This window comes from Pelophylax lessonae, assembly GCF_965119305.1.
Source record: "Pelophylax lessonae genome assembly, chromosome: 3".
Taxonomy (NCBI): Eukaryota; Metazoa; Chordata; class Amphibia; order Anura; family Ranidae; genus Pelophylax; species Pelophylax lessonae.
The window spans coordinates 573,211,782-573,226,442 of record NC_138770.1 but is presented as its reverse complement, the minus strand read 5'-3'; the positions used below and the strand labels follow the sequence as shown (position 1 = coordinate 573,226,442).

At 40.8% G+C, this 14,661-nt stretch overlaps 1 protein-coding gene across 6 annotated transcripts in view; it reads left to right on the top strand.

Annotated features, from left to right (window-relative positions):
- The window catches only part of BCL11A (BCL11 transcription factor A), a 177,816-nt gene that overhangs the window by 106,575 nt on the left and 56,580 nt on the right, over positions 1-14,661 (top strand). For 4 of the 6 annotated variants that reach the window (XM_082249238.1, XM_082249235.1, XM_082249234.1 and 1 more), the window contains exon 3: positions 10,131-10,187. The exons of the other annotated variants lie outside the window; for them this stretch is intronic. In XM_082249238.1, coding sequence (XP_082105364.1) covers positions 10,131-10,187 — 57 coding nt within the window. The remainder of the gene's footprint in view (positions 1-10,130; positions 10,188-14,661) is intronic. 6 annotated transcript variants of the gene reach the window in all.

Below are 14,661 nucleotides of genomic sequence, written 5' to 3'. Positions count from 1 at the left end.
TATTAAAGGCAATAACCTAGTCAAAGGGGTAGTGACCTACAACAATCCATAGCAGTCAACTGGGAAAACCAGCTTTTAACAGTCTAGCCATTCCAACTGGAGATTTGATTATTGCCATATAGGTTAAATATATACAATAATCTATAGCGGCCAATTAAAAAGGGGCTAATAGTCTCACTATTCCAACCAGAGTTTTGATTGGTTGCCATACTAGATAAGTATTGTACAGTAATCCATAGTAGTCAACTGGAAATCAGCTTTTATGAATCTAGCCATCCCAACAACAGTTTTGATTGGTTTCCATAGGTTTTTGCAGACTACGTGATAACACAGGAAGATAACTCAAATAGACCAGAAAGGATTCCATAAACAAAAATATATTGAAACGACATCAGCCAAATGCTTTCCTTTTTATTTTTGTACAAGCACAAGAAAAATAATTGATTGCTTTTTTTTTATCCAGAAAAAAACTTTCTTAACATTAAGTCAGTACAGCATAGCCAAGCAGTATTTTCCAGTAGAAATGTACAAGCGATCATGACCAGAACAGCTCTGAATCACAGTATACATGTTTTTGCATCCAAGACTATTACATTAAGCCTAATATCATGACCCCATACATATTAAAGCAACATGTATAAATCGTCGAAATTGGGCATTATACAGCATTCTGGTCCCCGAGGTGGATCTGTTGGCATCTCGGCTCAACAGAAAGGTGCAGAGGCTCAATCATGGGATCCTCTGGCGGATGTCACAGATGCGCTGGGGGCTCCGTGGAGTCAGCATCGTCTGATTTACACCTTCCCTCCTCTCAAGCTTCTGTTAAGATTTCTACACAGGATCGAGGCAGAAGGGATTTCGGTCAACTTATTGGCTCCGGACTGGCCTCAACGGGCTTGGTACTCCGTTCTGGTGCGGCTGGTTGCCAACATTCCTTGGAAGCTTCCTCTCAGGGAGGATCTGCTGTCCCAAGGACCAATCTTTCATCCTGCTTTACAGTCGTTGGCTTTGAAGGCTTGGCTGTTGAACGCCAGGTACTGGTGGATAGAGGTTTGTCTGCGTCGGTGATTCCAACGCTTTTAAAAGCTAGGAAATCTACTTCTAGGAAGATCTACCATCGTACGTGGAAGTCGTACATTGCGTGGTGTGAATCTCTGGGGGTTCATCCTCGCTCTTTCTCGTAAGCACCATTATAGGCTTACGTGCTAAGAACAGGGTTCTCGCAATTGCCTCTCTGATTCTCACATTCAAATTCATCCAATATGCTAAGTAGGCAAGAGTTGGGATCCTTATAATTGATTGCTTTACCATTGTTCTGTAGTGGACAATGGTAAGATTGAAATTGGATTGAAAAGGAGATGGAAATTGTTGGGGCTTAGCCCTTAGCAATAAAGTCGTTTCAGATGGGGCCATACAATGGAGTGTTTGTGACTAATGAAGGTAATAGCTGGTATGTTGTGGTGTCAGCTTCTATTCAGGGCTTTTTTTAATTGTTGAAAACCAAACTCTGGAAATTACACAAAAAATATGTTTGCAGTGCACCTCCCCCTTCCCTCCCCAATTCCAAGGGTTAAATGCTCGTTAGGTCTAGTGGTAGATCAATAAGCTGTAATGCTTACCTTATTTCTTGCTCTGGTGGAAGTCTATAAGGTAAGCATTATAGCTTATTCCACACTATGCAACCAGTCCCCCAAAGCCCTTTCTGTAAGACCCTTCAACAAGCAGGTGCACTCTGGCATCATCAAGTACAATGCATGACCAATAACCCTGCATTATATGTCAGGACGGCAATGGCCTGACCACTACCTGGAGCATCAGAGAGAAAAGGGGACCACCTAGAACATGGCGGAGTAAGGAAGAAAGGAAGTGTTACAGCTTGTTCCCCCACTCCAAAAATCAACAAGCTGCTGGCTTTGCCGAGTGTCTTTGGATCCAGAACTATACAGGCACCATCAGTTGGTCGGTCAGCCACAGCTCTAGGAACCTCAAGCAACCTCTGGGGGAACCCTGGTTTACAATGGCTGGTTTACTATACAGTGTACCCTGATTGTTTCCTGAGAATTTTGTTTTCAAGGTTCCACAGTTTTTAAATGGTTGTGAAAGGCTGGGTTAGATTGAATTGCAGTGTGTTCTTTTGAAGTTTAGCTGAAGGCTGTGTTGCTGTATATTTTTTATGTTTTTAAGGCAGGATCCAAGATGTGTTGTTAAACAATCAGTTGATTTTATAATTTCAGTGGATCATCAGATCTGTCATGGGAGCAGCATAATCTATTTATATGCATCTACAAGTATTTTTATTCTTTTTGTCTCCCTTGTAAGAGTTGCATTACTTACATAAACCACGGCTATTTGTTTTTGTCACTTAACAAGTGCATTTGTGTTTGCATAATTGTGTTTGAGTTCAAGACTATAGTAATATCATTATCCTTTCCATTCAGCTAAAAAGGGGCCTGATATACGATAGCTGCTTTTGATAAGTGTCTCTACAAATATTTATACAGCAAAGATAACTCTTTCAGCCAGTATTGCAACACAAACTGCTGTCAGCCATCCAAGTATTTTTTTTTTTTTTTTTCTCTTTTAAAAACATCACCTAATTTCCCTCGATATCGGCAGTAATAACACTGGCTGATCAAACACAGCAAGGACACTGCAGCAATTGAAGTCGACTGAGGTCCAATCTTTTGAAGGCTGCTGCTACCTGTTTTCTGTTGGAACACACAAACCATTTCAACACTTGCAGCTTTGACAAGCTGGGAGGTTCTACAGTGCCACCTTCAGTCAGACTTAGCTCCTGCAGCTTTTCTGATAACAAATATTATATACATATATATTTACTATATATATATATATATATATATATATATATGTGTATACATATATATATATATATATATATATATATATATATATATATATATATATATTAGTAATTTTGTTCCAAAAAATAAAGTTTTCTGAACATCTTCCTTATATACGTACATTCTGTGTGTGTGTGTGTGTGTATATATATATATATATATACATATGTATATGTGTGTATATATATATATATATATATATATATATATATATATATATATATATTTTTTTTTTTTTTGGAACAAAATTTTATAATATATTTATCTGAACATCTTCCTTATACAGTATACGTATATATATATATATATATATATATATATATATATATATATTTATAATATAATCATCTGAGCAACTTCCTTATTTACATGCGTTCTGTACATTAGGAATGCACAGTCCCAAATAAAAATAAAAAAGGACTTCTGTCTGAGAATGCGGCAAGGCCACAGCTTCATCCTGCCACAAGATGAATCTGAGGTAATGTTTCTTTTAGCACTTATCTTCAGGGCACACACCTAGTACCCCCTTTCTTTCCACCAGCTGACAGCCGTCCACTGACTACTATACTCCAGAGTGGCCCCCTTCCTGGTCAGGCCCCATAGGCACGATCCTCTGCACTCACGATACTGCTTTCCAGGTTCTCCAGTGCCTCAACTCCTTCAGTCAGCTTCCCTGGACCTCTGGGTTCAGCTCCACACTTCTGGCTCACCAGGCAGACTGCCTGTGACCATACACCAACCACTGCAGAAGAAGAGGCAGCCGCCACCCTCCTTCCGGGACTCTGCTCACCAGCCAAAGACCTTGAGCACATGTGCCCCTGGCTTTATATACTACACCCCAGAATGCACTGAGACAGCAGTCTTGTGCCAATCACTGGGGCTGTATCAAAGCCTGTGTGTCCATTGGTCAGGTTTCCTCCACTGTCCAATGTGCCTCCCCATTATACCAGTGGGGACACTCCCTCAGACCACATTAATCACACACTAAGCACATCAAGCAGACCTAACTCACAGATCCTGCTCCCTGTTAAGCAGGGAGAATATAGAATTTACCTGCTACTCCTCTGATAAGCAGACAGAGCCAAAAACTATACTCACTCTCTAGCACCCATCTAGGAGGGTGCTACACATGTTTTTGTAACCTGCTATGCAGCAGGGATTGGAGAGCGATGACCTGTGCTAGCAACCAGTTGGGCTGTACTGCATTGCACAGTGTTGTCAGTCTAACACAGGAAACATTTTAATTAGCTGCGGGAGAAAGAAGTATTATAACCTATCAGTGTACAGGCTGGGATGTTTTTTGGACCAACTTTTACTGCTTAACAGCCAATGGGGAGTGGGCTAAACTCAAATTTTTTCTTCACTTCTTTGCACAATTTTTTTTATTCACCACATACAACAAATGTATTGGTTTAAAATTTCAAAATGTAAGTACCAGTAGCACTGTTAAGGTGCCCATGGACACAAAAGAGGGGGTTGGATGTACTGGTTGTCCAAGCAGCATATCAGTGATGAATAGATTGTAAGCTGTCACAAGCGGGGCCCTCTCCTCGTTCTTTTCCTGAAATATACTGTATCGTGAATGCACTGGGAGTGCAAAATCTGGTGCAGCTCTGCATAGAAACCAATCAGCTTCCAGGATCTTTTGTTAAAGCTTAAGGGCTCTTTCAGACAGTCCGCTCCGTCGGCGGACTCCGTTTATCTCAGCGGGGGGATCGATCCGCCAATCCCCCCGCTGAGCAGGAGAATGACAGCTGTTCTCGACACAGCTGTCAGAGCCCCATACATCTCTATGGGGGAATCGGATGGGAACGGACCGTCGGTCCGTTCTTATCCGATCCCATCCGATCAGATCCGCTGGACGGATGGAAAATAGGGTTTCCATCCATCCAGATTTGACGGATAGGATCGGATCGGATGTCAGCGGACATGTCTCCGCTGACATCCGATGCCCCATAGAGATGCATGGGGGGACCGTTCAGATCCGCCCAAAAAAACTGACAGGCGGATCTGAGCGGTCCGCCTGTGTGAAAGGGGCCTAAATGAACAAGCTGAAATTAGAAGCTGATTGGCTTCCATGCAGAGCTGCATCAGAGTTTGTACTCTCCAGTTTTAGTAAATCAACTCCTGTCTTTTTTTTTTTTTTTTTTGTAATGTGTTGTGCAAACCGTAATATTAGCTCTACTGCAGCTTAGCAGATACTTAACCCTTCTATCAGCTATAGAAGGTTGTCTTTGTAAGTGTTTAATGTTTAATAAAAATCAAGCAAAAACCTTCCAAGGACAAATCTTTTAAGATGGGTGCAGTCACTACAAACCCAAGGACAATTGGCAAGCGTGCTTTGTGTCCTTTCCTTTTAAATCAGACACTAGACTTTATTTTGCATGCAGAAATTAATGAAAGGAGACCTGTTTGGTTGCTGTGGCAATTAGGGGCATTGTTTTTCCTCTTTTTCTTTTTTTTTTAATAATATAGAGTAATGATAAAGCTATTATTTTCCTAAAAGAGGAACATACATGTGATCAGGATGAAAATGCGGGAAAAGGCAGTTTTGGTGAAGTAGGGCTGTGCCTTGAAGTGAATGAGACTATTGAAGTAGAAAATGAGTGTGGGTACTCTCCAGTGAATGCAACTCATTTGAAATGAGTGAGACATGACAAGCTTGCTAACTTCTGATATAACCTTGAATTATGTTAGTATTTCATGTGCAACGTTCGGCCATCTAAAGGACTTGGTGAAAACGACGGAATTGGAATCAGTCTGATTAGCACCCTTTTAAAAACTTTCTGGACAAATCCTGTATGGTATGTTGTACAGTAGTCTGAATTTTTTCAGTGTATACATATGTGCACATGATGCACCTTGGGGGAGGTGACTTTTACAGATTTCAGCACCTCTGGGGAGGGGTTGGTTTGGACTAATAAAATCGTTGTGCAGCATCGTGTTACAGTCTCCATGGGTGTGTTATGCGAACTCACATTCGAAGGCCACAAATCACTAAGGGACTAAATGTATCGGTTCTGCTTATAAGCAATATAATAAGGGATAAATAAGTAATTTGTTTACTGTATATGCTAGAGTACAGTGGATGACATATACTATATTTATATACATTTACAGTATATATTTATTATATATATATATATAATTCTGTTCCAAAAAATAATATAATCATCTTCCTTATATATGTACATTCTGTGTGTGTGTGTGTGTGTGTGTGTGTGTATGTATATATATATATATATATATATATATATATGTGTGTGTGTGTGTGTATATATATATAATTTTTTAGCATCAGCATACAACTTTGCACTTTATAGGGTAACTGACCCATGTATATTTGTGTATGCTTAGAGCTTACCGACAGTCATCAGAGTTAGGCTGGCCATACATTATACAATTTTCTGTACAATTTTCTTGAAATTTACCTTCAACTATGTAGTACAAAGGCCTGCCTAATTGGATACAAGTGAAAGTGGTGTTTAACATTGACCTCATATTATGTGGTTTGTGGTAAATCTAACAGAAAATTGTACACGAAAATTGAACATGTATGGCCAGCCCTATACAAGAACCCAATATTGAGTCACTTTAATCAAAAGCCAATTCATCCTGCAGAACGTTTTATGATTATGGGGGGAAACTGCAAAAACACAGGGGAATAAGTATGATTCCCAAGAGTAAAAGCTTCCACTGGACACTGGAGGTTTCTCACACAGGTATTGTGCTCCATGGGAGATTCTGTAGCCTAGGGCAGTGGTCCTCAACTCCGGTCCTCGGGGCCCACTAACAGGCCAGATTTTAAGTATAAACTTGGGGAGATGCAGATTAGAATACTGCAATCACTGAGCAGCAAATGAGATCACCTGTGATGTAATTTAGTTATCTTGCAAACCTGGTCTGTTAGTGGGCCCCGAGGACCGGAGTTGAGGACCACTGGCCTAGATGATTTGATTTTCTTTCCTTCCACCTTGGGCGGAAGGAAAGAAAATCACTAGATTTCCCCTTTAACACAGTCAGTGTTGATGGAGGAAACTCTCCCGCAGCACTATTGTGTTCTGTCAATGGGGGGGGGCTTTCCCAGCTGGTAGAACACAATGATTACTGCTAGCGGTTAGCGCCACTGGTAGTAATCGCATGTAAAGAATTGACACGGTTGTACCCAAGTTGATCAAAGTATCGACTTTGATACAACCAGCCTTCCCATAGATTCCTAAAGCATTGGCTAGTCTCTGCTTTAGCAGCCCAGATTCAATGCAGTTTGGCCAGCTTTAGCTTATTAAAGCGCATGAGATCTCAATTGTCCTGAAAATTTGATTCAAGCCTGTAAATGGAAATTGACAAATGAAAAAGTTGGGCAATGCAAATTTTAATGTGATTGGTTGCTGTTGGATAGTTTCTATTTTAGGACTTTTTTTTTCTACGGAACTTTATTGATCATAGAGCTAACAGAGAGCCCTGCTTCTGGCATCTGGCGGCCAACTGTGGACCCCCGTTCAGGGTCCTTGCGAGCGTGCATCGTCAGCCGCTATGTTTGTACTATTTTTGACTTTTTATTATCTGAAGCTCACTGAGTTTAAAGTGAACTTGTTAACTAAAAGTAAACGTCATTTCTAAGAGCAGGCACCACAAAATTCCCACTCTTTTTATTAGCCAGAAATACCCTTTTCTGTATACCCCTTGGATCTTTATTTCAGTTTATTAGGGGACCTTCAGGAATAACCCACCCTGCTAATACACTGTCCGATAAGAGTGACTTTTTTGGCTATTGAGGCACTCTCGTTGGACAGGGGAATTAGCTCAGAAGTCAGCAATGTTGGGCCTCTGATAACACAATAATACTAAATCATAGAGGCACATGGTAGAGGCTTTTCTGGCCTAAAAAGGCATCATCTTGTGGTGTCTGCTCACACATGTAAACATAAAATATAGAAACATACAAAATGGCTGATAGGTAAACTTTAAGAGTTTCTAATTTAAATCTTACTGCTTTTTTTTTTTTTGTACTTGTATATTGTATGTATATTTTACTTTTACTGGCGTGTTATGTGAGTATTTTGTTAATGTATGCATAATCGTTATGAAATAAGGAATTGAAACTTTTTTAGCAGAGAAGCTGAAAGCTATTTTTGCTTTATCTCTATTTTAGTAGCCATCCTGCATATCAGGAGACCAGTCTGTTAACAGGGATATCTGCAGTTAAACCTGTCAAAATTGTTATCACTAGACACCATGCTGTCAGTGTGCTTACAAATTGCTCAAGCAAACTATCTCTAACAGTTGTCCAGCTTGGCATGGCAGAATAAAAGGCTCCCTCATGCAACTAGACTTTTTTTTTTTTTGAATTTTAAAGCAATTACTAAAAAACTGAAGCAAGAAGAAACTAAAATTGAATATTCAGTTTGCTTTCGGCTCAGTTCTATTTTAGCTACATTTATTTACTGTGTAAACACTGCTATATTTTTTTTTTTTCTAAAGCATAGCATAGCATTACTAGCCACAGGGGATTCACATTTGCTTTAAACTTAGATGTCATGTGAGGCAACTTTCTAAGCTGTGAACATTCTTCTATCCATTATTTCATACCTGTGTCGATTAGTGCTGTCACGCAAAGCTAAATTAAAGTGAGCCTGTTGCTTTGCCCAACATGGACCAAGCACAAAGTTGGCTTTCGGGATAAAGTGGTTTTTCATGAAAAGTGCAGTGGATGGCCTCTGACAAAGACATGTTTCCATTCAGATGGTTTTAGCTGAGCTTGGGACACAGACAGAAGCAAAGCCATACTTATGGAGCCCTGATCCTTGGCTTAGCTGAATCCCAAAGGCAAAACATAGGAGAACTTCTCCAGCTTCTTTAGCACATTAGCCCTGAAGAAGGAGAAGGCCTTTCCCTGAAAACGCATTGGCTGTATTTGATGCTCTCAACCAATAAATATTTCAAAAAGACTTTTAAGTGATATGAACTTTTATACCAGGCCCTCCTCAATATCCACTGCAGGGTTTACCATCTGCTGAGTGCTCCTTTGGTTGTGATCAGAGACGTAGCAGCCTAGGACTGGAACAAGATCCACATTCATTATAGCTTTAAAAGGGATTAGCTCCTTTGAAGGAAGACACACTCCATTGTATATACATCAGAACCAAGCCTCACCTCTATCGGTCTAGCGCTATCACACACTTTAGACACCTACGGTACATCTTCCTGTTGGCTGTCTTACACAAAGTCATGGACAGGGGTCTTGAGTTTACCTGTAACCCAATGTACAACTATTACTCTAGGCCAGTGATGGCGAACCTTGGCACTCCAGATGTTTTAGAACTACATTTCCCATGATGCTCCTGCAACCTGCAGTGTAGTTTAGCATCATGGGAAATGTAGTTCCAAAACATCTGGGGTGCCAAGATTCGCCATCACTGCTCTAGGCTTTCTCCCAATGGGGCTAGCAGGTTTGCCGATATGCTTGTTCCTACGTTAAAAAATCTGTTTGAAACATTCACTTTAAAGAAACCTGTACTAAGAAAAATATGGAGGTCTCAGACCCTGGCCTGTTTTTAAAAATACTTAGCCATTGACCCAGATCTAGCATACAACCAAACTAGAGTGAAGTCAGATCACCTTATTCGAATATTTTTTCCCAGCTTGTAACCAGAAATACAACCAGGCAACTAGCATTTTCAGAATGAGGGCTCAGCAATGGCAGTCTCCATTTTTCTCTCAGGAGAGATGTCTTTGTTCCTCACTATATGGAATCTTCTTATGTAAAGGAAGAATGGGCATGGATTACCATTGTCGGCAGATGATGATGTATTGCACCGTATATCGTCACACTGGCAGAAGCCAGCTAAGATCAGCAGCAGATCTATAATTATTATGATCCACCAGAAGGAATGTTCAGTAAGTTAAAAAGTAGAGGTTACGTGAAACATACTTAGAGCAACCAATTTACTATAGGTGAACCGCCGAAAGATACATTTAAAGTGGAAGTAAACCCTCCTATCGTTTTCAGCCAAGGAAGCTGCCATCTTGGCCTCTGTTTAATCTTCAACTGTCATAATGCTGCACATGGGATCAGTTATGACACCAGCCATTGGATGGTTTGACTGTTTGGTTGAGAGCACGGCCAATGTGATAGCTAGCATTCCTGGCATGCCGGGAATGTAACTGTTTTTTGAAACCCAATAAATTGATGGGTATACTTCCGCTTTAAAGACAAAAGTTGCTGTAAATGACTGAATATTAATGTTTTTTTTCCCTATGGTGAAAAAGAGGTTAATTTATTCAGCTGCTCAGAAGCTGATTGGGAACTACAAATGCCTGATAGAGGTTTGCATAGCATGATGGGACTTGTAGTTCTTCAGTAATGAAGTACAGAGTATTATCTAAAATTGCTGCACTGGTCTGGTTAATCTAGCATATAAATGTAGGAAATATATGGAAGACCTGTCCAAATTGAAAATCATGGGACCTTTCCTAGGCTAGGAATACAATTTCTAGGGACAAGCTTTCTAAACCTGGGTCTGTCTCTGGAAATCACCAGCAGTATTTTGGCATGTAGATTTTGGCCATTATATATTAGTAACTGTTGTTCCCAGCGTGCCTCTGTAGTTCCCTTTTACAGTTAAGCTCACCCAGACAGCCTCATGTTACAGAATCGTTTCAGCCACAAAGCATTTTGCAATGCATTGCTGACCACTTTGACAGCGGCTGGCATTTATGTAGAAAAGCGTGGCTGTTAAAGACAGCAGAGACATGATATAAATCCCGAGTTTGTAACAGAATTCACATGTCAAACAGCACAGAGCCCCATTTATCTTCTGATTTGCCGAGCCAAAATAAAAGCCCCCCTTGTTTTTCTATTAAGATAGCAATATCACCCCACAGCTGTGTATTTAGTTAAGACCTCTACTCCTTTTTTCTCCCACCGGGCTTGATTAGTGTGTGATACAGGAAAGAACAATGCTTGAGAGTAGGCCACCCACCAGCGCTGGGTGTTATAAATGTATGGGTTAACTGTGGGTTGCAAGAACACTTAGTATTCCTGAGGGTGGCAGAACAATGGGTAGAATAGCACCAGGAGTGCAAGTAACATCAGTCAACTTACTGACTTTCTAACCCAGTGATAAAATAGCAATATATCAAGAGAAAGATACACTGTGCAACAATTGTGCATTCTGCTTTGGTCCATTGCCTCTCCTGAATCCTGAGACTTCTGCAGCAGCTCAGATAGTATAACACTCAACACAATTTGCACTCATGTGTCTAGCCTGTGCTGTGAGCATGGATATTAGGGGAAAGGGCAAAGGTAAAAACCGCATGTGGACTTTGCTTCTATTTATTTCAGTGGCTAAACTTGGGGGTTGTCAGCAGAGCAGGTACCCCTGGCAGTTAAGTCGTATGCTCAGGTTGCAGCAACGAGTAAAAATGAATTGTATGTGCTGAAAACGGACTTGTCCTTTAACTCCTTCACTGCATCCTGCAGGGGACTTGCACCGTTTGGTGGTCCGTAGCTGTCTTTTTTTGGAGTCGCAGCAATAGATGTGCAGACATTGTTGATCTTTTGAGTTGCAGGACGCACAGTAAACCTCTTCTATTGTGGTGCAAAGGGGACCATAAGGTGAAGTCCACATAGACATGCTACTTCCCTGTAATTACAAGCTGATTTCTGTGATAAGCAAATATTGCCTAAATGCAAGAGGTAGTGCAGCCATCAGATATTTTGGGGCCCCTTACACAGCTTTAGGCCTGGGCCCCCCGGGGCCTGATAAACCAACATTCCCCAGGGTCCGCCGACTGGCCATCCCACCAAATACGCCCACTGGCCATCCCAGTGCTTCAGTGCACCCACTTTTATTTTAACACTCTTACAACTGAAAGTGGTTCTAAAGACAGAAGGTTTTTTTTATCTTCATGCATTCGAGTCCCGCCCAATCACATTACTAATGGCTCCACCTCAGCAGGGTAGGAAGTGGAGCGAGTGCCAGATCACGGATCACCTTCGAGGGGGGATACAGAGAGGAGGAATCAATGTCCTGGCTTCTATGGCTTGTGTGCAGGGCTGCAGCCTGCAGGTAGTGCTTCTCTATTGCAGGCGACACTGGTAAAAGTTTCGTTTTATTATGCTGCTGCTGTAGGGGGTGCTGGCTGGGCCCCTTGGGACATCCAGGCCCCTTACAAGTGTATTGGCTGTACCCTCCTGATGGCAGCCCTGGCAAGAGGCAAGGGTATTCTTATTTGAATCTTGGTATCCCTTGTGTATTTTATTCCTGATCTGTGCTGTAATCCAACATGGAACTTTGCCTCTGTGTAGGAGCTTCCTATAATAAAGACCGGTCACTGCTGCTCTCTCTTCTTGAGCAGGATCTGTGAATGAATGAACTACACGTCCCATCTGCCACTGTGGCAGACTGCTTGTAGTGAACTAGGAGTGTGCTGATAAGTAACTTGTAGTCCACTTACACTCCTTCCAGCTTTCTAACTGAAATCCCATGCAGAGGTATGGACAGAAAACCGGAGTGTGTAGTGGCCTGACTTTGCACCCGCGATCCACTGATTGCTGGTAATGCGTTGCAGGCTCCTTTAGGAAAAAAAAACAAAAAAAACAAATGCACATATATTTTCCTGCAAAAATGTGTTCGTTTATTATTTTTTACCTAAAGGTGGACTTACCCTTTAAACTAAAAAAACACAGAAGGTTTAATACTACTTTAATACTGATTCACTGATTGCAGGAAGAAGTGCAGAGGTATGTCTGTCCTTTGGAATTTTTCACAACAGAGACCAGAGGCAGAGCAAGGTTATTAGGTCTCATATATGAAAGCATCTGAAATTGTCCTTGTTCCTCACAGCCCTCACATTTTTTAATAAAATGGAAAAAAAAAAAAAAATCTCAGGTTGTACAGAATGTGACATATTTACACAATGCAAATTCGAACAATGTAATAGTTATACCTAAGACGTGTAAAAAGAAGATACAATGGACATAGCTGATGCCTTGCTCAGCTTTGGCCTTGCCACATCTGCTACTCCAGCATTTACAAAAAGCAGCTGCAAGCTCCTAGCCAGGGTCTTGTCTCCACATGGACACATTTCTTTGTTTATTTGCCTGCGCTCTTTGAATCAGCCATTCAAAATTATAGTACTGAATAAACTGGTGCCAGTCTTAGCTAAAGTATATAGATTAACTTCATAAACTTTCGTTCTGATGTCTGTATTTTCCCCTGTTATGGTGGAAAATTGGGCTACAGCCTAATAGGGAGAACACTGACTGGGGTAAAGTATATTTGCATGGAAATGTTCCGCCTTTACATGATTGTTCTCATACATCAGAACAAAAATAAGAAAAGGGTTGTCATTCAAATCCCCATTCCTATACCTGTACATTCATATGTATGCACAGGTAAGGCTGGCGCGGAGTTTTTGTCAAGTAATCTAAGGGGGTAGATCCATTAAAGAAAAGATGCACATTTTAGTTTGCCACAGACAAGAGACGTTTTGGAGACACCCCAAAAAAGACTATTCATTAAAGTGGATGTAAACTCATCCAATAAATGTAAGTTGTTTTTTAACTACTCAGCAACCACCCTATAGTAGATTTACGGCTACAGGGCGGTCGTTTTTTGAAGAATCATATATATATATATATATATATATATATATAATATCCAATGGCTGCCACCACACACAAGTCGGGGATAAAAAATGGACCCGTTGCACAGCAGAGACAGCGCATATAAACCAAAGAAGAGAGCGGCACTCACGGGTCTTGAAAGTTGAATGGACAATGATGGTTTAATGTTTCGACGAGGCACAAGCTCGTCTTCCTCCTATATTTATATATGTGTTTCTGCAATTCTGCATAGGGGCGAATGCACACGCTGCCTCTGCTGTAATTAGACACAGCACAAGCCAATCAGCGGGTGCCAGCCAATGGATGTCCACTGGCACCCACTGATCGTCGAGGAGAGACACAGAACAAAGCTTTGCCTATATAAACAATGGAGAGCTCAGTCTTGTCAGTGGGGATATGCTGGGTTTTGTTTCCCTGCAAAGGGAATAAAATCCAGCACATCCCTTAGTAAAAGAAACACACTGTTTACACAAAAACACTGGTTAGGCACACATATAACCCTTTAATCGCCCTAGATGTTTAACCCCTTCCCAGACAATCTCATTAGTACAGTGACAGTGCATATTTTTAGCACTGATCAATGTATTAGTTTCACTGGTTCCCAAAAAGTGTCAGTTATTGTCAGATTGGCCGCCGCCGCAATATTGCAGCCCTGCCATAAATCGCTGATCACCATCAATACTAGTATTAAAAAGTATAAAGATGCATTAGTCTGAAAAGGTGAACTAACACCTAAATGAAAGCTGCATATTTACCCACTTGTCTTTCGAAAGATTTACCCCCCTTCATGACCAGGCCATTTTTTGTGATATGGCACTGTGTTACTTTAACTGACAATTGCGCGGTCATGCAACGCTGTACTCAAACAAAATGTATATAATTTTTTCCCCAAAAACAGAGTTTTCCCTAGCTGGTATTTGATGACCTCTGCGTTTACATTTTTTTTGCACTATAAACAAAAAAAAAAGTGAGACAATTTTGAAAAAAATACAATATTTTTTACTTTCTGCTGTTAAACTTATTAAAAATGTAAAAATCGAATTTCTTCAAAAATTTAGGCCAATATGTTTTCTGCTACATATCCCAAGAAGCCTATATTGATTGGTTTGTGCATAAGTTATAGCATCTACATCCCGCGATACCGGCATCCTTAGCCGGTTTATCAATCAG